Below are 25560 nucleotides of genomic sequence, written 5' to 3' on the forward strand. Positions count from 1 at the left end.
ATGCATGCAGACTCTTTGCTCAATCCTCGAGAAACAATATTGCATTTGGAATAGTAGCTTGAGGCTTTGAACTTTCCATAGTCAACACTATCGGGCATACCGGTGGCCTGGTGGACGTGATGCCTTGAACCATTCCTCCTTGGTGTATACCGAGACAATAATATTGACACAATATTATTTACAAACTCATCAGTTCTCATGTTTGTGTCCTTTACTAGCCATGGAACACCACTTTGAATCATAATTGATTCACATGTTGAAGCATCCCACACTTCTTCACTTACATAGGTGATTCTTTTCCAGGTATCCTGCAATACCCACCTCCTCGAGGTATTTAAGAATAATTAAAAGTCAAAACTTAGCCTCTTACAACATGCATGTTACAACACTCAATGCTTTCTAAAGAATGGATGAAGATTAAAAATCTTCCGAGTGTTACAACTAGAATCATATAGCTTCGTTTTCCCATTGAACCTAGCCCATGCGATCTCCAATCGTATGGTTGGGTTACCACTACAATCATCTTTTAAGATGTGGTTTTCAGTCTCATTCCTTTTAGCAATTTATTCATTTGATCACGATTTAACCCTTAGGTTAGCGGATCCACTAGATTATCCAATAACTTCACGTAGTCAATTGTAATCACCCTTGTTGTGATCAAATGTCTCACGGTATTATGTCGTCGACGAATGTGTCGAGGCTTACCATTGTACAAGCCACTGTTTGTCCTCCCAATAGAGGCTTGGCTATCACGGTGAATTAACACTGGAGGCACGGGCTTTGACCAACATGAAATATCTTCAAGGAAGTTTTTAAGCCATTCGGCTTCTTCCGCAACTTTATCTAAAGCTATGAATTATGATTCCATGGTGGATTGGGCTATACATGTCTGTTTCGTGGATTTCCACGAGACAACACCACCCCCATCAGTAAAGACATATTCACTTGTTGAAAGTGAGTCTTTGTTATCGGATTTCCAGTTTGCATTGCAGTACTCTTCAAGTACCGGGGGGGTATCTCGAAAATTGTAGCCCATGATTTTGAGTATACTTGAGATACCTCAAAACTCTTACAAGAGATTTCCAATGCTCTTTGCTTGGATTGCTCGTATAACGGCTCAACTTGTTCACGACGCAAGCAATATCAGGTCGAGTGCAATTAGTAAGATACATAATGCATCCAATGACCCGTGCATAATCTTCTTGTGCAACGGGCTCACCCCTGTTCTTGTTCAAGTAAACATTGAGCTCTATAGGCGTCTTAGCCGGGATGCCATCATAGGCGTTGAACCTCTTTAATACTTTCTCAACATAATGAGATTGTGTTAAGGTGATTTCCTCGGATGTTCTAAGAAATTTCATTCCAAGAATTACATCGACCAGACCCATATCCTTCATGTCGAAGTATCTACTTAACATGACTTTCGTGTCATTAATCACTTGTGTGTTACTACCATGATTAACATATCATCAGCATAGAGACACACTATAACGTATCCATTACCAGTGTTCTTAATGTAGACACATTTGTCACATTTGTTGATTTTAAATTCATTTGATAACATCACATTATCAAATTTCAAGTGCCACTGCAGCGGCGCTTGTTTCAATCCATAGAGGGATTTAACCAGTTTGCATACCTTTTTCTCTTGTCCAGGTACTACAAAACCTTCTGGTTGTTCCATATAGATTTCATCTTCAAGGTCACCGTTTAGAAACACAGTCTTAACATCCATTTGATGAATCTCAAGATTGTGTACAGCAGCAATCGCGAGAAGCACTCGAATTGATGTAATCCTTGTTACAGGTGAGTAGGTATCGAAGAAATCGTACCCTTCCTTTTGTTTAAAGCCTTTGACTACCGGTCGAGCTTTATACATGTACACTATTCTATCGGCCTTAAACTTTCTTTTAAGGACCCATTTGCATCCTAAAGGTTTAGTACCTTCAGGTAGATCAACCAACACCCACGTGTGGTTTAACAAAATTGAATCAATTTCACTTTGAACAGCTTCTTTCCAATGCAACCCGTCTGGGTCAGCAAAGGCTACTTTTATTGATGTTGGTTCTTCATCCAACATAAATGCAATATAATCAGGACCAAATGTCTTTGGTGTACTGCCACTACTACCACGTCTTAGTATGTATCGTTTGGATCAGGCCTTGTTCGCTTGCGTGATTCTGGCTCTTCATCCGTTGATTTAGAACTAGTGGCTTCATCCTCAATTCTCGTCTCAGAATTGGGTGCAATATTTTCCTTATCTTTGCGAGGAAATATATTTTCAAGGAATACAACATTTCTTGACTCGATTGTTATTCCCACGGTCACAGTCGGTATTTCAGACTTGTAGATAATAAATCGATATGCACTACTATTAGTGTATACCCAATAAAGATGCAATCAACCATTTTAGAACTGATTGTAATCTCTTTGGGTGGAGGAACCATCACCTTTACCAAACACTCCCACACTTTGAAGTATTTGTAGGATGACTTACTTCCCTTTCACAACTCATAAGGAGTGACATCCTTACTTTTGAGTGGGTTTTTGTTTAGGATGTAGTTAGTTGTCAAAACAGCTTTCCCCCACATGTTCTGGGGCATCCCTGAACTAATCAGTAACGCATTTATCATCTTTTTAAGAGTTCAGTTTCTTGCGTTCTGTAACACCAATAGATTGTGGTGAATATGGTGCAACCGTTTGAAGAATTATACCACTTGTGTTGTATAATTCCTCAAACGGGGCTACGTATTTGCCTCCTCTATCACTTTGAATCATTTTGATTTACAATCCAAGTTGATTCTCGACTTCGTTCTTATAATTTTTGAACACTTCAATTGCTTCATCTTTACTTCTTAAAAAATAAAGATAGCAACATCTTGTGCAATCATCTATGAACGTGATAAAGTATTTTATACCACTTCTAGTTTGCACGAATTTTAAATCACATACGTGAATGTGAATTTTCAAGGGGTTTCATGTTTCATTCAATAGAATAACACGATAATCTAGTCATTTTCACCTCAAGACAAGTCTTACATTTGTTTTGCGTATTGACTTCTTTTGTCTTTAGTAAATTCAAGTTTACTAAACTTTTATAGCATTAGGGTTCACATGTCCTAATCTATAATGCCTCAAATAGGAGAAAGTATTTGCATTTTCATTATTAGCCAATGGCTTTTCAACGCGGCGAATAGCCGATACACTTAGTTTAAAAAGAACCCTCGGTTACATAACATTTTTCGATGGGTTTTCCAAACTTATACGCAAAGAACTTATCAGATTGAAATATAAGTTTAAACCTCTATTTACAAGTATTGATCTAGAAACTATGTTCTTGCGTATATCCGGGACATGTACCATTTTCTTATAGTGATTGTCACGTTTGATGTCATCTTGAGGACCACATCTCCAAAGTCAACACATTTGGACGAGACTTGGTTCCCCATGTTGAGCTTCCTCCCCTCAACAGTCTTGTAAGTGTAGAACTTACTTCTATCGGCACACACATGGGCAGTGACGCCCGTGTCGATATATCATGTCTCCCGACGAACGGGAGATGTCCCTTGGGACCAATGTGTGCCAAATGTCTTCGAAAATTTTCTAAGGCACGAACAGGAGCAGAATGTCTCACATATCTCCCGACGAACGGGAGACGTCCCTTGAGACCAATAGGACACGCCCAATGACCCTATCCATGGGAACGACGGGAGACGTCCCGTAGGACTTACCGACCATTCACATTCACGAGGTATCTTCCCCACATTGGAGTTAGTCGTGTTGATCCCAAAGACATCAACTCTCGTGTTGGACCCGGCCACTCAATCCATTAGAGGATTCTACGGAGCTACAAAAAATGGAACCCCCAGTTCTCGTGTTGGCCCCTAAGGTCCCAACACGTGTTAATCCCGAAGGCCTCAACACTTGATCCGTTAGAGGATCTCAAGGAACCACTAATAGTGGAACCGTCAATTTGCGTGTTGGCCCCGAAGGCCCTAACACGCGCGTTGATCCCAAAGGACTCAACACACGATCCATTGGAGGATCTTGCGGAACCACAAAAAGTGGAACCGTCATTCTTCGTGCTGGTCCCGAAGGCCCCAACACCCGTGTGGACCTCGAAAGGTCCAACACTCGATCCTATCAAGGATTCCATGGAACCACTTAATGTGGAACCATCGGTGCCACCCAAGGTTGATGCACCAGTCAACCTAAACGGGTTAGAATCGCTCGTGGCGTTATGGGTAGTCATAGGTAATGATGTGGACTCGACGGGAGTCGTGGTCATGGCGGTGGCCCGGCAGGGACCCGGCGGGAACAGTGGGCACGCGGTGTTGGAGTCGGGGAAAATGGCGATGGCGATCCTTCTCCATGCTAAGGTATTGGTTTCGAAAGTTTTAGATTCATTTTAAAGTCCAACTTCGATTGGCATAATCCTGTCTTAGAAGAGTACATAATTTGTCTTGCGATTGTTAGAAAATAATGGGATAAAATGCCCAAGTTGTGTACATGCGGTACTCGAACTATTATAATAGAAGGAAAATACCAACAACAAGTGGAATGGAAATTACAACGGAAATAAAATAAAACAAACCAACAATAAGTCGAGTCGAGGGAAGCCCTCTTTCCGCAAGACAAATTACGCCCCGGCTAGTGCTCACGGAATGACGTATTGCCCCCAAAGATAAAACGACTTCCTCCTAGAGTGTAGAAGCACCTCAAACCCGCTAGGCACCGGCGAACTTGATGGAGTTCCGAGAATCGAGCTAGACAATGCTCCTAAAATGCACACTATGATGCAGATAACTAGAGAGAGAAGTGAGAATGCATGTTGTGGTATATCTTTTTCATTCCTCTACAACTCCATCCCTTTATAGGCACAAAAAATGGACATGGAAGGTCATGGCATTAAGACACCATAAACCATAACATTAAGGAATTGGTGGTTACAAAATATGAAAAGCCAAAAAGCTCATAAACCATAACATTGAGGAATTGGTGGATACAAAATGTGAAAATCCAAAAGACTCGCATAAATCCACACATTTCTAACACATTATGACAAATTTTCCTTCATTTTTGGACACCTACATTACGGATGTGAATACAGCCTGAAATTCGTAGGTCACCCGAATAGTTTGCTCACTACTAAACCATTCTTATACAAACTCTATCGTTTGATTGATATTCTACAAGAAAATTTTCAAGCTCTATAGTTTGACACATATTTTGATCAACATCGTATTCAATGATGCATTCATCATTATATTTTATAAATAGGGATATCAGTACATCATTATATTTTATAAATAGGGATATCAGTACGGCCATAACTTGTAGGTTGATCCATATATTACGCTAAATGTAGAGGGTTAGGAATGAAAATTTATATCCCAATAAAATTTTAAACAAATTAACCCGCAATCTGAGTAGGGCTGACTCGATGGGTTAGAGTTATGCACAACTATTATCTATTGTTCTATCTTGTTTGACACATATTTTAACACTTTATTGATAATTTTATAAAATAAATAACTATAAAGAATGACTTTCGATTTTATTTTTAAATATACATATATGTTAGATTGTTACTAATATAACACTAGCAAGTAAATAAATTAGAAAATTCAAAATTCACTATTAGCAGTATTTTAATTTTTAAAACTTGCTTTAAAATTTCTCAAAATATGTTTATGTTCTATTTATATATAAATCTAATATTTATATTTAATCATATTTAAGTTTAAGCATATACCTCAAAATTATCATAATATTTTACATCAAATGAATTAAATAAGACTAATTTTCATCAATATACATTTGATTGAACACATGTTTATTTTATCGGTAGAAAGTCATAGGTTCATCATAAATAAATGTTTCCTAAGCAGAAAGTCGTAGGTTCATCTCCTACCTGAGCGAAAAATCGATAGCAACCCAATTAGCCTGCTAGGCTAGCCTGAAATTCGAACATTTAAGATTAGGGTTGAATATTTATAACCCGATAAAATACAATCCTATTAGTCCGCACCCAACTAGCACATCTAACCTCAGTAGAAGTGTCGTATATTCTAAGGACTTAAGATACGAAGTTTACTCCCATTAATCATTATACGCAATGTCCCTACTTATTGTTACTTCAAGTAAGATCGTAATGCAATATACAAACCCTAATGCAGCCAAAAGATTAAAGGTAATTTATTAAGAAAGTAAATTTCTCAGAAAAATTGATGATTACCCTGACTCGAATTTATGTCACAAACTCTTAATAATAGATGACAACCAATTTTAGGTGCCAACCATTAAATAAAGTAGCAATTAATTAAGTGTAGACAACCAACAATAAATTTCTCCCTGCATGGTCTTGCAACAAGTGTACGCATCAGAGGCTGCATGAATTGCATGGCTTACTGCATTGCTTGATCCATATTAATATAGGCTCAAAAATTATTAAATAAAAACAAATCGACAATATTTCTTCAAAATACGAAACAATCAACAATTCGCTCCAGAAAAGATCAACAAAACTAATTTGATCGCATAATTGCAATTAAGGCTGCTAAATAATTATCAGATCATTTTATCCCATCTTTCTCCTTTGACTTAACAAACGATATTCTGAATCATGATTAAATATTATCATTATACACCACAGTTTTTAAGAAATTTGCAAGAAAAATTAGTGGGATAGGGAGTTTCACTTTTATATTATATATACGCTTCTCTTCGTCTATGAAACAATATCTCATTTTGCATTTTGGGACGTCGATAATTTAAAATTTTACTTACTTTTTTTTTTATTTTAGATAGTAGTGGACCATATACTCCACTAAATCATTACACTTTTATTGTAGTTCATAAAATTAATATCTAGAAGTAGGACCTACATTATTTCACTAATTTTTCACCCATTTTTCTTTATATTTCATAAAATACGTGCTAATTCAAACTGATACTATAAATGGAGAACATAAAGAATATTTATTTAAAACAATAATAAAATATGAATGAATGAAGTATCTATTTATAAAATACAATAAAAATCAAATGAGACATGCTGAATATCTCAATACGAAAATACTACTCCATCTGTCCCATAATAGATGTCACACTTTCTTTTTTAGTTTGTCCCACAAAATGTGTCACATTTTCTTTTGTAGAAAAAACTCTCTCACATTAATATAAATATATTATTTTCTTTCTACACCTAATATACAAAACAACATCTCTTAAAATCTCGTGGCATTCCCAAGTATGTCATGAGACGGAATGAGTAATATGATAAGGCCACCCGCAATGGGGCGCACGATGGCACGCCCGATGGCGTCCATCGTCCTCGGGCATGGACGATGCCCACATTGTGGGTGGCCTCCATCGTCCGCGCCCTACGTCCGCGGTGGATGCATAGGGCGTGCCCTACGTCGCGGACGATGGCCTATCGCCCGCACCATCGTCCGCGCCATTGTGGGATCGGCGGACGATGGCGCGGACGATAGGCCATCGTCCGCGCCATCGGGCACCCCATTGCGGGATCGGCGGACGATGGTCGTGGACGATGGCACGCGTTTTCGATGGCTATCTAAACCTCATTTCTCATTCACTTGTTCGTACGAACATCACACCTCTCTCATTTCGCTCATCTGTCACATTTCTACCTCTCTCAAATACCAAAATGAACCACGACGATGACGCCACTAGTTCTAGCTCCTTGGAGTCGGGTAGTTCGACCTCGGCCACCTCGGAAGCCTTAGATGCAGCTGTTGAAAAGGCCATGGCGGAATGCTTAGCCCAATTGCAGCGCGATGCGGCGGCGGCAGCGGAGCTGATCCACAGGCCTATTCGACGTCGGAGGTCTGTCCGACGGGACCACGCGGCAGCTCACGAACGTCTGATTGCAGACTATTTTGCCGATCAACCACGGTGGGGACACACTGTTTTCCGCCGTCGGTTTAGAATGACGCGTTACCTTTTTCTCAGCATTGTCCAGACGTTGTCATCACGTGATGAATACTTCACGTATCGGGAAGACGACGTCGGCAGACCCGGCCTTAAACCGTTGCAAAAGTGCACGGCTGCACTCCGTCAGTTAGCCTACGGCACCACGACGGACATTTTCGATGAGTACCTCCACGTCAGGGAGACAACAGGCTGGGAGTGTCTGAAGAGATTTTGTAGGGGAGTTGTGGAGGCCTACGACGACACATATTTGCGCAAGCCGACTGCCGCTGATTGCCAGGGCCTGATGAAGATGCACGAGACGGCGCACGGCTTTCCTGGGATGCTAGGAAGCATCGACTGTATGCACTGGTAGTGGAAGAATTATCCGACGACGTGGAGAGGCCAATTCACAAGTGGATACAAGGGCAGCCACCCCGACGATGATCCTCGAAGTCGTCGCTGACTATCGGCTCTGGATCTGGCATGCTTACTTCGGCGTAGCCGGGTCGAACAACGACATTAACGTCCTCAACTCATCCACCGTCTTCACCGAGCAATGCAATGGCAACGGCCCGACCATTGAGTTCACTGCCAACAGCCGCCAATACCACATGGGGTACTACTTGGCCGATGGCATATACCCATGGTGGCCTATTTTTGTGAAGACGATCAGCTGCTCAATTGGTGAGAAGAGGGCTTTATTTGCGCAAAAGCAGGAGTCGGCGCGGAAAGATGTCGAGCGGGCATTTGGTGTGCTCCAAGCACGGTAGGCAATTGTGAAGGGGCTGGCTCGTCTCTGGTTCAAGGAATTCATCACCGATGTCATGTATGCATGTATAATCATGCACAACATAATAGTCGAGCATGAGGGTGGGAGCATCACCGACTGGAACGATGATGACGGTGCATCTAGCTCGTCCAGCACGGCGACCGAGCCCCCCGCTAGAGGATTACCGACGGGCTTCCATGAGGTTCTAGCTAGACAGGCCTCAATGCCCATCCAACAAGACTATGTTCAGCTCATGAACGACATGATTGAAGAAATGTGGGCCCGTTACCGTCGTCGCTGAGTTTGCGTATTTTTTAATTCGTATTGTAATGTATTAATTTCTATAAATGAAATGAAGTTTTTTCCCAATTTTTATTGTTATTTAAATATTTAAATAAAATGAAAATTCATAGGGCGCACCATAGGACGCGCCATAGTGACGTGGCGCCTTAGGGCGCCCCATTGCTAATGACCTAAAAGTAAAATCAAATTTTGTTTCTTGTGAGTTGACCAATTATCTGACCAATTCCTTAATTGATCTCTCCTTTGATTCACCTACCTCTGCATGCCCTCACTTTTACATGCAGAATCCAACGCCTTTCTCGAGATTGCCACAACCAGAATTTATTACCAATATTTACTCAATTTTAATTCTCACAACTGTCCACCGTTTCAATGAAAACAAACAAGTTGCCTATATATACCCATAGATCTCGTATGCTTATCTCATAATTCATATCTTATACAAATAGTATATTCCCCTAGAGAGAGATGGCAAAATTGTCCTTGATTGTTTTGTTAGCACTTGCACTAGTCGCAGCTCATGCAACCGCAAGAAACATTCCAACTGATCACCAAACAGAAAACCCTAAACTCAATGCATTAGCCCCTTCACAAAATTCGGCCGGCGCCGTGGCCGATGAAAAAAACTTCCTTTCATATGGTGGTGGTGTAGGCGGCTGGGGCGGGATCGGCTACGTTGGAGTGCTGCCGGTGATCGGTGGCGTGGGAGGAGTTGGTGGCGCAGGGGGGGTTGGTGGCCTAGGTGGACTCGGCGGCTTAGGCGGCGGGATTGGTAAAGTAGGCGGGATCGGCATCGGGGGTGGGATCGGGAAAGTAGGAGGCATCGGCGTCGGCGGCGGCATTGTGCCTTGAAGTTGTTGGCGGAGTTATAATGCATGCATGCATGTTTTTTTTGTTCATGAGTTTAATTCCTAGCTAGTTTGTGTTAAAAATGTTCGTTCGCATAGTTTTGTTGTGTTCCAAGTAGTTTGTTTTTATTTCTTGGTGTAATCAATGCATGCATGTTGGCTTTAATTCAGTTTATTTTTGGATTTGCCTCTTTTGCCAATATCTTTTTTTTTCGTGAAATAAGGTAAAGATGTTTCTTCGGATACAATAGACAAAATATATTTTGCAATAAAGTTTACACCTACAAAGTTTGGACATCTAAATAATAAGTGAGCAACATATTTACAAGCTACAAGGATGAATTGAAAATCGATGATGCCAACTCTTCTCGCAATAGCGAAGATGTCATCTTTCACAGCCTCATTGTATGGATCAAGATCAACATAACCATGTAGTCCCCTAATCAAATTTTGGTTATCGCATTGCACATATACCTTAGAGATATTCTGCAAAAGGGCTATATTCAAACCATAACGAATTGCGATATGATACAATTATGGAAGCCGTGCATCAAAGATGCCAACTGTAGTTGGATTCAATCAGTAATATCTAAATAAATATGAAGTGCAAATACTCTCCAAAGACGACCATTATCTTCGCCTTCAAAATATCTTCGCATGAGTATCTTGCACGCCTCAATCGGAGTCCGATGGAGAGAGTAATGGCCGATTTACTAAAGCCGCGCAGAAGAGAGGGCAAGTACTGAGAATTCGCACGGCCGGGCGAAATGAGGGAGGAAAAACCCTCGACTGGGGCTTTTGCACTGTTTTGGAAATTTGATCAGAGAGTTCGGCCGATCGGCCGGTCGGGCGAATTGAAGAGAGGGAACGCCCGACCAGGCGATTGGGAGTATGCTTTGCGGAATCCAGAAAGTTTGCCCGACTCGGGCGATTTATCGCTGTCTGAAAGGCCCGACCTGGCGTTTTATCCGATGCCTTAATTTTTAAATTTTGTGGACCCTTTTTCTTGGGAATGAAGCCCTAACTATAAATACTCTTTTCTTGGGAATGAAGCCCCAATCCTAACCACCCTTACACCAGCTCGTACCTGCGATTTCACAACAGAATGCAGTGGAATGCAGCAATCAGAAAAAGGGGACTGAAGCACTGCAGTGAGGCAGTCCAGTCGGCCCCTCACCTCCAGCAGCTGCAGAAGCTTGTAGCACCCCGAAATTTTGCGACTTCTATTTCTATTAATGTGGATGTTGAATAAGAATTTCTTTTGTGGAAATTGAATCTCTATGTGTTTGAGTTAGTTATGTGAAATTAGTTGTTGTGGGTTATGTGAGTTAATGTGATTAAGCTTGCAATGTGTGAATTAAATTAAGTGGGATCATGCATAATCATTCTAGCCATTTTATTTGAAATTTTCAGCCCTCCTATTTATTGGAAATAATACTTTCTTTCTTGGATATAATTAATTGCTTTGGGATATTTATCCAAATTAAATCCAAACCAAATTATGCCATCCAAATTAGGAGAAGGAATTATTTTGTGGATTTAATTGGTATCTTGTTTGTCTCTTTCCTTGATTTAAATCCTATTCCTATTTTATTTGAGGATTTAAGTATTTTTTTTCCTTGATCTCTCCCATTCCACACGCCTACTTTCATTTTTAATTGTGAGATTTTATTTTATTCCCCCACAATTTAATTATTTTATTTAATTATGGGATTTATCCTAGACTATAAATTAAAAGAACCCTAACCCTAGCCCTCATATTTTTCGCCTCCCTCTCTTCTCTCCTCCCACACGCTTTTCCTCTCTTCCTCTCCTTCTCCACCAATTCTTCACCAATCATTTGTTCTTGCATCAATTTGGAGTTGGAAATTCAAGATTTATCGAAGAATCGCATTAATTATCTTTCCAACCGATTGTTTTTGAACAAGAAAGGTAAATTTGAATTCTCTTTGTCATCCTTTCCATTGAACCCATGTTTCAAGATCCCCTCATGCATATAGTGAGTGTGTAAATCATAGATCTAAAAATTAATCGGTTGGGATTGATGTTTTGCATGAGAAAGTATGTGGATATGCGTTTATGTATGTGTATGTGTGAGGTTGTGGATGATTCGTTGGTGAATGATATGTGAATATATGAGAACTTGGTGGTGAGATATTTTTGAAGCATGATTATGTGTTGGAAGCATGAATATATGTGTTTGGATGAATGATAGATAAACCCTAATTCGAATTTGTGAAGCATAAAAACTGTGGTGTTCAGACAGTAGATTCCGACGTGTGTTTGACCGACCAAACGATCTTATTTTGGCACGAATTTTTAACTGAGTAAAATTTGAGATGTCTTCTGTGTTGTGTATAAATTTCAGCCTCTTTTAACGAAAGATGAATTTTAAATGAATTTTTAAAGTTAACTGCGCAGTTATGTCAGAATTTGTATTCTCGTCTAGTGAGTTTCGTTTTTGATTTGACCGATCTAAAGATGTGATTTTGATGTGTCTACTGTGTTGTGATAAAATTTCAACCCCAACGGAAGTCGGATGGATTTTTAATGATTTTTACAAAATGACTGTGCAGTTCTGTCAGATTTCTGTCATATTAAAATAATACTGGTTGTCAAGTTTTGAGTGAATAAATGATACATGTGTGAATAAGAAACGTATCCTATGATGTGGCTATGTGTTACACGTTGATGTATGCTTGAGTGTTCGTTTCGTTTTTATTGATGAACGTTTGGGGATGGGCAATCTAAGAAAACGATGAAAGGAATGATAGGACATGCATGATAATTGTAATAATGGAAAACCTGATTGTGTGGTGATATTGACAAGGGTTGTTGTGCATACGTGAGCACAAGGAACGAAGGTTGCTTTTGAGTTGTGTATTGTGTTGTCTAAGCAAGCGAGGTGGGATTTCTTTACTAAACTCTTTTACGTTTCAAAAGTATGATTGTGGAGCTATAAGGGTGGTTTAAAGTGTTATGTCATGCCGTGATTGTTTTGATGTTGAGATTGTTGCCTGATGCCTAGTTCGTTTGAGCTTGCTCCGTTAGGCTATAGGGCTATGTTGAGATTGTGTCTGATGCCTAGTTCGTTTGAGCTTGCTTCGTTAGGCTATAGGGATATGTTGAGATTGTGCTTGATGCCTAGTTTGTGAGTTCACTCCATTAGGCTATAGGGCTATGATAAATGAATTCGGGTCTGAATAGGGCCGCAAACCCTATCAGGCTGTGTACACAGAGGGGATCGTGAGCCGTCCTTGCTAGTCGGCCGGTCTCGTAGGCGAATAGTGTGGCCACACTTTCGTCGCACTATGGTAAGAGGATGTGAATGATTGATTGTTGAAAAAGTGGGGAGATGGTTTTGTCTGGTTAGACTATGAAAATGTTTTGTGATACTCGATGATATTTCTTTTCTAAAATGTTAAAACTCGAGTTCACTATGGTATGGATGACATAACTTTTATCAAATATTTTGGCGTATGTCCACTAAGTATATCAAATACTCAGCCCTGCATATGTTTTCTTTATGTGCAGGTTGAGCGGGGTGTTGTGATGGATGTTGAGTCGGCTTAAGAAATTTGGATGCGTTGTGTCTTCATACATAGGCGTCATCCTATGACTCTCTTTGATAATTTATTTCCGCTGCTACTATTGAAAACTGATGTCACAAGAGTTTACTTTACTTCGTATGACTTTATTGTGTCAAATACTTTGACACTTTATTCCGCTGCTTACTTTTGATAAACTACAATGTTTTTGTAGACTATAGTATTTTCCCTTTTGGAAGTTAATCAAATTTTTGCATTAAGTGTCAACTTTTATTGTGTCCCCCATTTCTTCCCCGCTCCTTAGTCCCTCCCCTCGTCACGTTTTCCCCGTCTTCACTATCCTTAGTAAGGGCGGTCGTAACAAAGCTTTTCCCCCTTAGATTCAACGGCCCCCATTCACTGTTGTACCTGCAAAAGTCACACAAACCCAGTAAGTGTACAACCAAGAATCAGGGCGGAGAGGACCTGCAATGTGGCAACAAAAGAGGTTATAACCCCAATTAATGCACGAGTACATGTCTGCAACGTTGCAGGAAAACCAGCCAACAAAAGGGCAACCTAGGACCCCTTTCTCTGGCATTAAGTAGGGAAGTAAGGGAGATCAAGGCCAGAGTAGGGAGCAGCATAACAATTCAGTGAAGGTAAACTCACTCACTCCCAAGCTCGGATACAAGTCATGTCATCACGTAGTAGAAATCCCACATTTAGTAGCAAACACGAACACGCTAGGATACATAGTTAGAACTCAGGCACGGTAATCACATCAGATTAACAAGGAAGAATAGTTGCCTTATCAACTGAAACATATAAGCTCCCTAAAGCATGAACACTTATGAACCCCAACTCAAAGGAATCGCATTTCCATAAGAGGCGGCCTAAATTCACAGATAACTTGATGAATGATAAGTTGAACTTAGACTTGTGGTAGAGTTGTACAATCAAACCCAAACTACAACAAAACCAAATAAACATAGCAAATCTGCCATATTTAACGGAGCCAAGAGAGAGTATGAGCGAAAGCTTTGCTGAGGCCGTAGAGGCAATCGCAAAGCTATCAACGACGACGCTGATGGTTAGGAGGCGGTGGGCGTTAGCGAATGGAGCGACGGAGGTGTGCACCGAGCCTCGCTCGACGGCGACTGAGGCAGAGACCTCACGGTTGGCATCGGACCCTGCTTTCGAATCCCGTTTGCAAGTGGACGGCGAGTCCCAATGATGCATGGAAATGAGATTAGTGACACGTAAAAGCCGAAGACGAGCTGCCGAAGACGAGCTGAAATGACACGTAAAAGCCGAAGACGAGCTGCCGAAGACGAGCTGAAATGACACGTGTACACTCAAGGGAAGCTGAGAGAAGATTGACACGTGGCATGAAGATTAGTTAGGAACGAGTTAGTTACAACTGCCAATCGAAGTAGTTAGCTAGCTCATAGCTTTATAATCTGTAGCTTCTTCAATTTGTAATTCATCATCGAAATTAATGCAAAACACTACTTCTTCTTCATTCTACTCTCCTTCTCGAGGTTCCATACAAGTAGGTGCAATTCCGGTCACTGTTCCGATCATCGGTGACCCCGATTCCGCACCAAGTGGTATCATCCTAAACGATCCGACTTCCGTCATGGTGGACACCCGCTCCGGTGAGATGCGACGTCTGGAGGAATCAGTCAAGGCTACTATGGCTGAATTCTCTGCAAAACTTACTGAATCTGAGGAAGCACGCGACCTCACTATGAAAGAATTCCGAGAAGAGCTCCTAGCTCTTCAATTGCAACAAAACGAACTGATTTCTCATTTTGTTCCACCGGCGAATGGTGCTGCGAACGCCCAATTTAATGGTGCGGGTGTTGGAGCTCAGCCTCGCCAACAATATTTTGCTACTCGTCAATCAAAGGTTGGCTTTCCTATTTTCAACGGAGAGGATTTAACTGGTTGGATTCTTCGTTGTGATCATTTCTTCGCGGTGGATCTGACACCGGAAGAGTCGAAAGTGCGTCTCGCGGTGATCAATTTCGAGGGCCGTGCACTTCAATGGTTCCAAAATTGGGCGAAATATCAAGATAGAGCAATGACTACGCCGTGGCCGATGTTCCTGCGAGCTCTAGAAGGTCGATTTGGTGATCAACTACTCGGAGATCCAATGACTGAGCTTCTCACTCTCAAGCAAACAGGTTCGTTCGCTGATTACCATGACCGTTTTGAATTGCTCCTTGGTCGCGTGTCCTTATCTGAATCTTATGCTATTAGCCATTTCATTAATGGATTGAAACCACATGTGCAAAAAGCTGTGCGAATGTTCATGCCACAAACATTAGTACACGCTTATGCCTTAGCTAGACTTCAAGATCTATCTACTACTGTTAAAGATGTCGCTCCTCAGAATTCTAAGCGATTTAATAGCAGTGACTATAGATCTACAGCACACTCTACACCACTACTCCCCACCCCTACTATGCCTGCTGTTAAAACTAAGAGATTATTAACTGAGGAAGAAATGGCGGATAAAAGAGCTAAGGGATTGTGCTATGGGTGCGATGAAAAGTTCGAAAGGGGACATCGCTGTGCTAGGAAGCAATTATACTTACTGGAAATAGATGATGGAGTGAGAGATTTCAGTGTTGATGATGAGATTCAGGAAGAGGAAATTAATGATGATGAAAATCCCCTGATCTCAATACATGCTATAAATGGCTCTCCTTCCAGAGGCTTTCGTACTATGCGCATCACTGGCCGTGTAAGTAAGAAAGCTATCCACATTCTTATCGATTCAGGCAGTACTCACAACTTCTTAGATTTACATTTGGCAAAGAAATTGGGCCTCCAACTCACTCCAGTAAAATCAGTGATGGTCGATGTTGCTGATGGTAACAGGTTGGAGTGTAAATCTATGTGCAAAGGCATGCGTTGGTGGTTGAGAGGTACCCCTTTTGTCACAGATGTTATTCTACTTCCTTTGGGAAATTGTGATATGGTGCTAGGCATACAATGGTTGGAGACATTAGGAGTTATCCAGTGGGACTTCAAGAATTTAACAATGGACTTCACTTTAAATGGTCAAAGACATTTGGTGAGAGGGAGCCAGAAAGAGCTAACAGTCCACACGGTTTCAGAAAAGGAAATGACTAAACTCCTTACTCATAATGATGGAATTCAATTGTGTTGTATACAAGTCGATAATGAAAGGAACACTACTCTGCTTTCTGTGGAGAAATCAGATGAATCTGAACTGCCAACTCCTAACAGTATCAAGCTATTTCTGGAGGATCAGAAGGCTATCTTTGCTGAGCCTACATCCTTACCTCCCTTGAGATCTCATAGCCATAGAATCACTCTCATACCGGGCTCTTCACCTGTAAATTCAAGGCCCTACAGACATTCTGCTTTACAGAAAAATGTGATTGAGAAGCAGGTATCTGATTTACTTAAACAAGGATTTATTCAACCGAGTTCTAGCCCGTTTTCTTCCCCGGTGGTCTTAGTAAAGAAGAAAGATGGTACGTGGAGAATGTGTGTGGATTATAGACATTTGAATAAGATCACTATCAAAGACAAGTATCCCATTCCTCTCATTGATGAACTACTTGAAGAATTGAAAGGAGCTACGGTTTTCTCTAAAATTGATCTAAGAGCAGGGTACCACCAGATCAGAATGGAAGCTGAGGACATCCCAAAAAACTGCTTTTCGTACACATGATGGTCACTATGAATTCGCGGTGATGCCTTTCGGCCTCACCAATGCCCCAGCCACATTCCAAAGCTTAATGAATGATGTGTTTCGACCCTTCTTGAGGAAGTTCGTGCTTGTGTTTTTTGATGACATATTGATATATAGCACTGATTTGGATGCTCATTTGAATCATTTGAAATTGGTTTTCCAGAAATTACACGAGTATACTCTCTTTGCTAAGGAAAGTAAATGTGAATTTGCTAAAGGAAAAGTGGAATATCTGGGCCACATTATCTCAGCCGAGGGTGTTGCAACTGACCCTAAGAAACTTCAAGCTATGAGAGAATGGCCTACACCAACTGATGTTTCAAAACTCAGAGGATTTCTTGGACTTACGGGTTACTACAGAAAATTTATCAAGGGTTATGGTATTATTTGTAGACCTTTAACTGATTTGCTCAAGAAAGATGCTTTTTGTTGGGATGCAGCAGCTGAGTCAGCTTTCATACAGCTAAAGAAGGCTATGCTATCGCCTCCAGTATTAGCATTGCCTGACTTTTCATTACCTTTTGTGGTAGAGACTGATGCATCCAGCTATGGCATAGGTGCTGTTTTGATGCAAAATAACCATCCAATTGCCTTCATTAGTAAAACACTCTCTCCAAAGAATAGAGCTCTTTCAGTATATGATAAGGAATTGTTGGCCATTGTATTTGCTGTCACACAGTGGAGCCACTATTTGAGTACACAACCCTTTGAAGTCAGAACAGATCATAAAACCTTGAGTCATCTATTGAAGCAAAAGCTATCAACCCCTGCTCAGCTCAGTTGGTTGTCAAAGTTAATGGCTTTTGATTTTGCAATCACATACAAAAAGGGAGTTGAAAACGTAGTTGCTGATGCTCTCTCCCGGGTGCATTCCTCTGAGATTTTTTGTATGGCTTTAACAACAATTTCTACTGACATATACCCTCTGATTCAAGCTACTTGGGAATCTGATCCACAGCTAAAGAAAGTGATCACTGAGCTTCAACTCGATCCTGATGCACCCTCTAAGTTCTCCTGGATTGGCAATCAATTGAGAAGGAAAGGCCGGCTGGTAGTGGGGAATGATCAGGAATTGAGACTCAAGATTATTCAACTTTTTCATAGTTCAAGTGCAGGAGGTCACTCAGGCGTATTAGCCACTTACAAAAGACTCTCTTCTTTATTCTATTGGGTGAACATGGAAAAACAAATTCGGAACTTCATCCGGGAATGTGATATCTGTCAACGCTATAAGTATGACAACAGCGCATATCCGGGCCTCTTACAACCATTGCCTATTCCAGAAGAAGCCTGGTCTCAAATCAGTTTGGACTTTATTGAAGGCCTTCCACTCTCTCATGGGAAGTCCACCGTTTTGGTTGTTGTGGATCGCCTCACCAAATATGCTCACTTCATGTCCCTTACACATCCTTATTCGGCTCTCACAGTGGCTCAATCTTTCCTCGATCATGTCTTCAAGCTGCATGGGTTACCAAGCATCCTTATCAGTGATAGAGACAAGGTGTTTATGAGTAAATTTTGGTCTGAATTCTTTAAGCTTCAAGGTGTGGAATTGCACATGTCTACAGCTTATCATCCACAATCGGATGGGCAAACAGAGGTAGTTAATCGCTGCCTTGAAACTTATCTCCGTTGCATGTGCGGGGATCAACCAATCGACTGGAGTAAATGGCTCAACTTGGCAGAATTTTGGTACAACACTTCCTTCCACTCAGCTATCCAAACCACTCCTTTTGAAGCTCTCTATGGGTACCCTCCACCTATCCACATCCCTTACTTCAAAGGCGACTCCTCAGTCCATGATGTGAATGAAAGTTTGATGGCGCGGGAAGCAATGTTAGAGGTACTTAAACATCATTTGGGACGTGCTCAGAAACGTATGAAGCAACAACATGATAAGCATAGGTCCGATCGCATATTTGCCTTGGGTGACTGGGTCTATCTGAAGCTACAGCCATACCGCCAAAATACACTACGCGATCGACAATTTCATAAGCTCAGCCCGAGATACTTTGGTCCCTTCAAGGTTGTCGATAAGTTTGGTGAAGTGGCATACAAGCTTTCCCTACCAGCTGACTCCAAGATTCATCCCGTGTTTCATGTATCCCAACTAAAGAAGAAAATGGGTCCTCTATCACAGCTCCACGGCACGCTCCCAGCCGTGGGTAACTCCACCTTTCTCGAACCAATACAAATCCTTGAGCGACGCCTGGTTAAACGGGGTAACAAACCAGCAACGCAGGTCCTAATCCATTGGGCCAACTCTTTCCCGGAGGATGCTACATGGGAATTTCTTCATGATATCCAAGAACGCTTTCCGCATTTTCAACCTTGAGGACAAGGTTAATTGAAGGGGGGGAGATTTGATGCATGGAAATGAGATTAGTGACACGTAAAAGCCGAAGACGAGCTGCCGAAGACGAGCTGAAATGACACGTAAAAGCCGAAGACGAGCTGCCGAAGACGAGCTGAAATGACACGTGTACACTCAAGGGAAGCTGAGAGAAGATTGACACGTGGCATGAAGATTAGTTAGGAACGAGTTAGTTACAACTGCCAATCGAAGTAGTTAGCTAGCTCATAGCTTTATAATCTGTAGCTTCTTCAATTTGTAATTCATCATCGAAATTAATGCAAAACACTACTTCTTCTTCATTCTACTCTCCTTCTCGAGGTTCCATACAAGTAGGTGCAATTCCGGTCACTGTTCCGATCATCGGTGACCCCGATTCCGCACCACCCAACCACGCAGAACTCGCGGGCGACAGGCGGTGTATCGCCGCAACGACCGCGATGGCGGGCTTCCCTGGTACTATCGGACGACGACGGTTATGGCGCGATAGCGGTTTCCGACCGAGCGATGGCCTCGTTGGAGAAAGAAAATGAGTAGAGAGGCCGTTGTTGGCGACGACGACGGAGAACGGCGGCGGTGGGGGAAACCCCTCGGCGTCCACGAAGAGAGGCAGATATGGGATTAGGGCTTTCCTCCCCAAATTTGAGAAATTGAATTGAGAGATGAGAGAGAGACCGATAGGAATGAATAGGGTAGTTCCATTTCTTTCACTGTGGGCCTTTGGATTTAAAAATATCCCTTAGGCCATCTTGTTAATTGGACTCTCTTGGAAAAAAAGGGGTTAAATAGTGCCACTGCCATTGAATAAGTTAGGCCACTAAAATAAATAATTTCGGGCCATGTTGGTGTCTAAAGGGCCGCAGTTTCTCTTAAATAAACTGGGCCACTGCCCAAATAAAAGTTATGCCCAAATTAAATAGTGAGTAGCCGTTATTTGATGTTCAAGGCAATAAAGTTAAAATTTTCAAAAATTTATCTAAAGCTCGAATGATTCGGCAAAGTCCAAAATAAATTAAATCGCTTGATTTAATTAATGATTAAAGATTTATGAATTTAGAAGGAAGGAGATAAAAATAAGCACACGCTTATGATTGCATACACGCTAGATAAATAATTACTTAAGTCTAAATTAAGTATATTATTTGATTATGAAGGGGCGTCGTCACACGACAAGTAAAATCTAGTCAAGGAACGCTCATTTGAAAGTTTAAGCGAACAAGGTGGGCTTTTCTTTCAAAACGTGATTTTATGTGAAAACGTGAATATTTTGAGATGAGTTGTCATGCCTTGTTTTATTTATGATTACCTATCTGTTGGCTATGCCAAGCAAGTTAAATCGAATTCGAGTCCCAGTAGGGCCGCAAACCCTACTCGGACTAGTGTACACATAGGGACCGTGTGCTAGCGCTAGAGTTGGCCGGTCCAGTGACCGTCGTGGAATGTGGCCACTTTCTTGGTTCACACAGATCAGATATGGTATATCACGAGATGTTATGTGACTGCGCAATCAACCTTTTGAAAAGAGAAAAGTTTTAGTGACCGGGAATTATTTTCAGAAAAACCCCGTGCTCACTCAAGTTTGGCTGACGACTAAATAAGAAATGTTTTCGGCAATGAGCCCACTGAGTATACCAAATACTCAGCCCTGCATATTGTTTTCTTAATGTGCAGCTTGATCGTGGTCGAAGAGGAGGAGGTGTTGGGAAAGATCTTATAATAAGTGGCTAGGTAGCTGATTTAATATGTCTTCATACATATTACTTCGTCTTGGAACCTTCCGCTGTAAGTTTAAGAATCGTTTTAGAAAATACTATGCACTCCGTTAATTACTCTGATTTCGATGAGGTTGTACCCCTTTCACTATGAGACAATTGTTTCCTTGAATTGAGTACTTGTTTACGACGAGCTTGTGACCATTGAATTAGTTTAGTTGCGAAATATAGCTACACTTTCTATTACTAGGGAGTTGTGGTCGTGACAGTTGAACTTGTTGCAACATACTCGACTTCACATGTGGAGAGTGTCACTATAGCTTGTTTCTTTGACGACCAAGTAAAGACAACATCTCCAATTTAAAAATAGTAGCCGGTAGTGCTCTTTTGTTCATCCAAGTCTCTTCCCCAACCGCTATCCGAATAACCAATGAGCTTAACTTCTTGATTAGAGGGATAAAGTATACCTTCATTCAACGTACCTTTAATATAGTGCAAAATCCTCTTGGCCGCATTCAAATGAGATTGTGACGACGTTTCCATGTACCTGCTGATTAATCCAACTCCATAGAGAATATCATGCCTAGTGCACGTTAGATATCGTAGACTTAAGTAAGTTGGATCCACCTCTGCTTCACCATCATGCTTCCTCAACTCTTGACCAATCTCCACGGGAGTATTAACAGGATTACAAGACTCCATTTTGAATTTCTCCAAGATTTGTTTTGCAAATGAGCTTTGATAGATAAATGTCCCATCTTTATTTTGCACGACCTCAATTCCCAGGAAATGTGCCATCAAGCCAATATCTATCATCTCGAACTCCTTGATCATGCTCTTCTTGAATTTATGAAACATTGCTTCACAATTTCCAGTAAATATTAGATCATCAACATATAAAAAAAACATATAGGCACACAAATAACATATTACCTGTAGCGTCTTTCTACAAGTATAGAGCACGCTCATAGGGGCACTTCTCAAAACCATTCTTCAGAAAATATTCATTGATTCTAGAACTCCATGCGCGTGGTGCTTGCTTGAGCCCGTACAAAGCTTTCTTCAATCTGTAGACTTTATCTTCAGCTCCTCGTTTTACATAACCTTTGGGTTGCTCCACGTAAATTTCTTCTTCAAGAAAACTATTTAGAAATGCCGACTTCACATCAAGCTGATAGATCTTCAAGTTGTTTTGGGCAGCTAGTGAGATAAACAATCTGATCGTCTCAAGACGAGCAACGGGAGCAAATACTTCACTATAATCGATTCCAGCCTTCTGTTTGTATCCTTTTGCCACCAACCTCGCCTTGTATCTTTGCCCTTCACCGTTGACATTTTTCTTTGTTTTGAACACCCATTTCACACCAATTACTTTTCAGCCTTCCGGCAATGTAGTCAACGACCAAGTATCATTTTTCTCAATTGCATTGATTTCTTCATCCATTGCAATCATCCATTTTCTATCTTGCGCAGCATCTGCATAAGCAATAGAATCAGCATCCATATAAAAACAAATAAGATTCTCCAGTTCCATCAACTTCTTCAGTAGCTTCATATATATCATTCAGATTGTGCATTCTTCGTGGCCTTCCCACTGGACCTTGAGATGATGTTGGTGACTCTGGTTCTTCGATTTCATGTGCATCTTCTTGTTGATCAGTTACAATTTATCCTCCCAGCTCCATGTTTGATCTTCTTCAAACACCACATCACGACTTATGATTACCTTCTTCGTGAGTGGGTTATACAATTTATAACCCATTATCGCCATATCCCACAAAGATACATTTTTCACCTTTATCGTCTAGCTTGATTCTTCGAGCTTCAGGAATTTTGGCATAAGCAATACAACCAAAAACTCTCAGGTGTGCAAGAATGGGCTTGAAAGAACTCCATGCTTCTTCGGGCGTCATGTTGCGAACACTTTTGGTGAGACATCGATTCAAGTGATACACTGCTGTTGCTTCATCCCAGAATTCTCGAGGTAAGTCCTTCCCTTTGATCATACTCCTCGCCATATCAAGAATTGTCTGGTTCTTTCTTTCAGCAGCACCATTCAGTTGAGGAGTTTATGGAGGTGTAAGCTGGTGAACGATTCCATGCTCATTGCAAAACTTTTTGAACAAATCGGATGTGAACTCGCCACCTTGGTCAGATCTGACAACTTTAATATAGTGACCCACTCTGTCTTTCAACAAGGATTTTGAACTCTTTGAAAATATCAAACACCTCATATTTCCTTTTCAAAAAATACACCCAAGACTTTATGGAATAATCATCAATGAAAGTTAAAAAGTATTGATTACCTCTAGAAGAAATAGGCTTCAGAAGACCACAGACTTCTGTATGAACGATCTCCAATGGGCATGATGCTCTCCATCTCATTTCTTTGGAGAAACTTGGCCTCTGATGTTTTCCATGTATGCATCCTTCGTAAATTTCTTCAGGATGATCTCTTTAGGATGATCAATATGCGGAAAGCCTTTCACCATATTCTTTGTGGACAGAAGCTTTAAACCACCAAAATTTAGATGTCCAAGACGCAAATGACATAACCACAATTCATCTTTAACAATAGCTTTCATGCACTTCAACATATCATGTTTCATATTTAATGCAAATAATCTATTTTTGGACATCTTCACATAGGCAACCAAATTACCATAGCATCATTAATAGCAAGATAAGAATTTTTTATACTAACGTCAATTCTTTTCTCCACCAACTGACCAAGACTCAAAATATTGCTTTTCATGGCAGCCACATAATAGACGTCATATATAAAACCATTTCCATTCTTCAACTTAATCAAGATGTTAACTTTTCCTTGCACACAACTTTTGAGAAATCTCCAAAAGTCACATCCCCATAAGATGTCTCCTTCAGCTCCACGAAGAGTTCCTTGTTCCCGCACATGTGGTTACTAGCTCCAGTATCCAAGTACCACGTGCTGCACTGATCACCTTCAAGTCCTTTATGAATAAAAAGAGAGGTTGAAATTACCTGCTCATTTTCGTCTCCACCATCGGCATAATTGACTTGTTGATTGGACCTGGTATTTCCGGTTGTTGGACACTCATAACTGTAATGACCGAATTCATGACAAGTATAACACTCAACATTTGCTTTATCAAACCATTGTTGATTGTAGGTTTGAGAATAACCGCCTCTGTATTGTTCTCTTCCTCGTCCTCGTTGTCCATAAGAATTCAACCTCTGCCTCGATAGGTGGAATTTTAACGTCCTCCTTCATTTTGATAAGTCTGGCCTCGTCCTCCTTCATATTGGTAATTCTGGTCACGTCCTCCTAGACCACGATAACCTCAGCCTCGACCTCGACCGTAGTTGTATCCACCACGTGATGTCTCAGGCTCAGACTTCTTATCTTCTTGGATTGACATCTTCGCTTGTAGCATATGCTCAAGTGAAGCAGTGGCTTTTTTCTTCATACGTTGTTCATAAACTTCCAAACTGCTCTTCAACTGGTGAGATCTTTTGATTCTTTGATAGCCGCAACGACGTGCTCAAATTTCAACGTCAAGGAACGAAGAATTTTCACAATGACACGAATATCTTCAATTATATCCCCTTGCCTCTTCATTTGATTCACAATAACTAATGTTCTTGTGAAATAGTCTGAAATATCGCCAAACTTTCAAACTCGCCACGTAGGATTTGAATTCGAACTCGTATCACCGTATCAACACCGGTGAAAGAATTCTTCAAAATCTCCCAGGCTTGTTTTGGCGTGGTGCCTGCACTTACTTTATCGGACGTGGTTTCGTCAATACCTTGATAGATATTGAACAATGCCTTCTTGTCTCGTTTCCTTGGGTCTCTAAGAGCGTTCTTCTGGTTGTTCATCAGGGCATCTTCGGCTTGTTGGGAGGCAGGTTCGGTGTATCCCTCTTGAACAATATCCCACAAACTCTTGTGATTGCAACAAGACTTGCATTTAAATACTCCAGTTCCCATAATTGTGCTTCTCTAATTTGGGAATTTGGGGTTGAACCATGTCCAACGTTGCCTCCATAGGTAGGATCGAGTGGCTCTAGAGACCAGATTTGTTGGAGTATTTGACACACAAAATATAGGAGCACTCAACAAGGATGAAATACAGAGAATAAGTATAATTAAGCTTCTCACAAAAGGATGTGCTTCAGCACAACAAAACTCTCAATTTTTTTAACTTGAGTTACGACTCTTTCTAAACCCACTCAATTCTATTTTTTTGCTTGATATATTATAATGAACACAACTAGTCTATTTATAGGTAAATATTTGCTAACTATGATATACATATACACTACATCACCTATTTACTTAATGTAGAAGATAACAAATGTTATCCACCAAATCCACCGCCCAATGATC

At 40.9% G+C, this 25560-nt stretch overlaps 2 protein-coding genes across 2 annotated transcripts; both read left to right on the top strand.

The window, feature by feature from the left end:
* Positions 1-9478: 9478 nt before the first annotated feature.
* On the top strand, positions 9479-9862 carry LOC121774435 (glycine-rich protein 5-like). Its single transcript, XM_042171313.1, has one exon. The coding sequence runs from the start codon at positions 9479-9481 to the stop codon at positions 9860-9862; it is 384 nt and encodes a 127-aa protein (XP_042027247.1).
* A 5024-nt stretch (positions 9863-14886) lies between these two features.
* LOC121774436 lies at positions 14887-17100 on the top strand. The gene has a single exon (XM_042171314.1). The coding sequence runs from the start codon at positions 14887-14889 to the stop codon at positions 17098-17100; it is 2214 nt and encodes a 737-aa protein (XP_042027248.1).
* The last annotated feature ends 8460 nt before the right edge of the window (positions 17101-25560 follow it).

The sequence above is a fragment of the Salvia splendens genome, chromosome 17 (assembly GCF_004379255.2).
Source record: "Salvia splendens isolate huo1 chromosome 17, SspV2, whole genome shotgun sequence".
Classification (NCBI taxonomy): domain Eukaryota; kingdom Viridiplantae; phylum Streptophyta; class Magnoliopsida; order Lamiales; family Lamiaceae; genus Salvia; species Salvia splendens.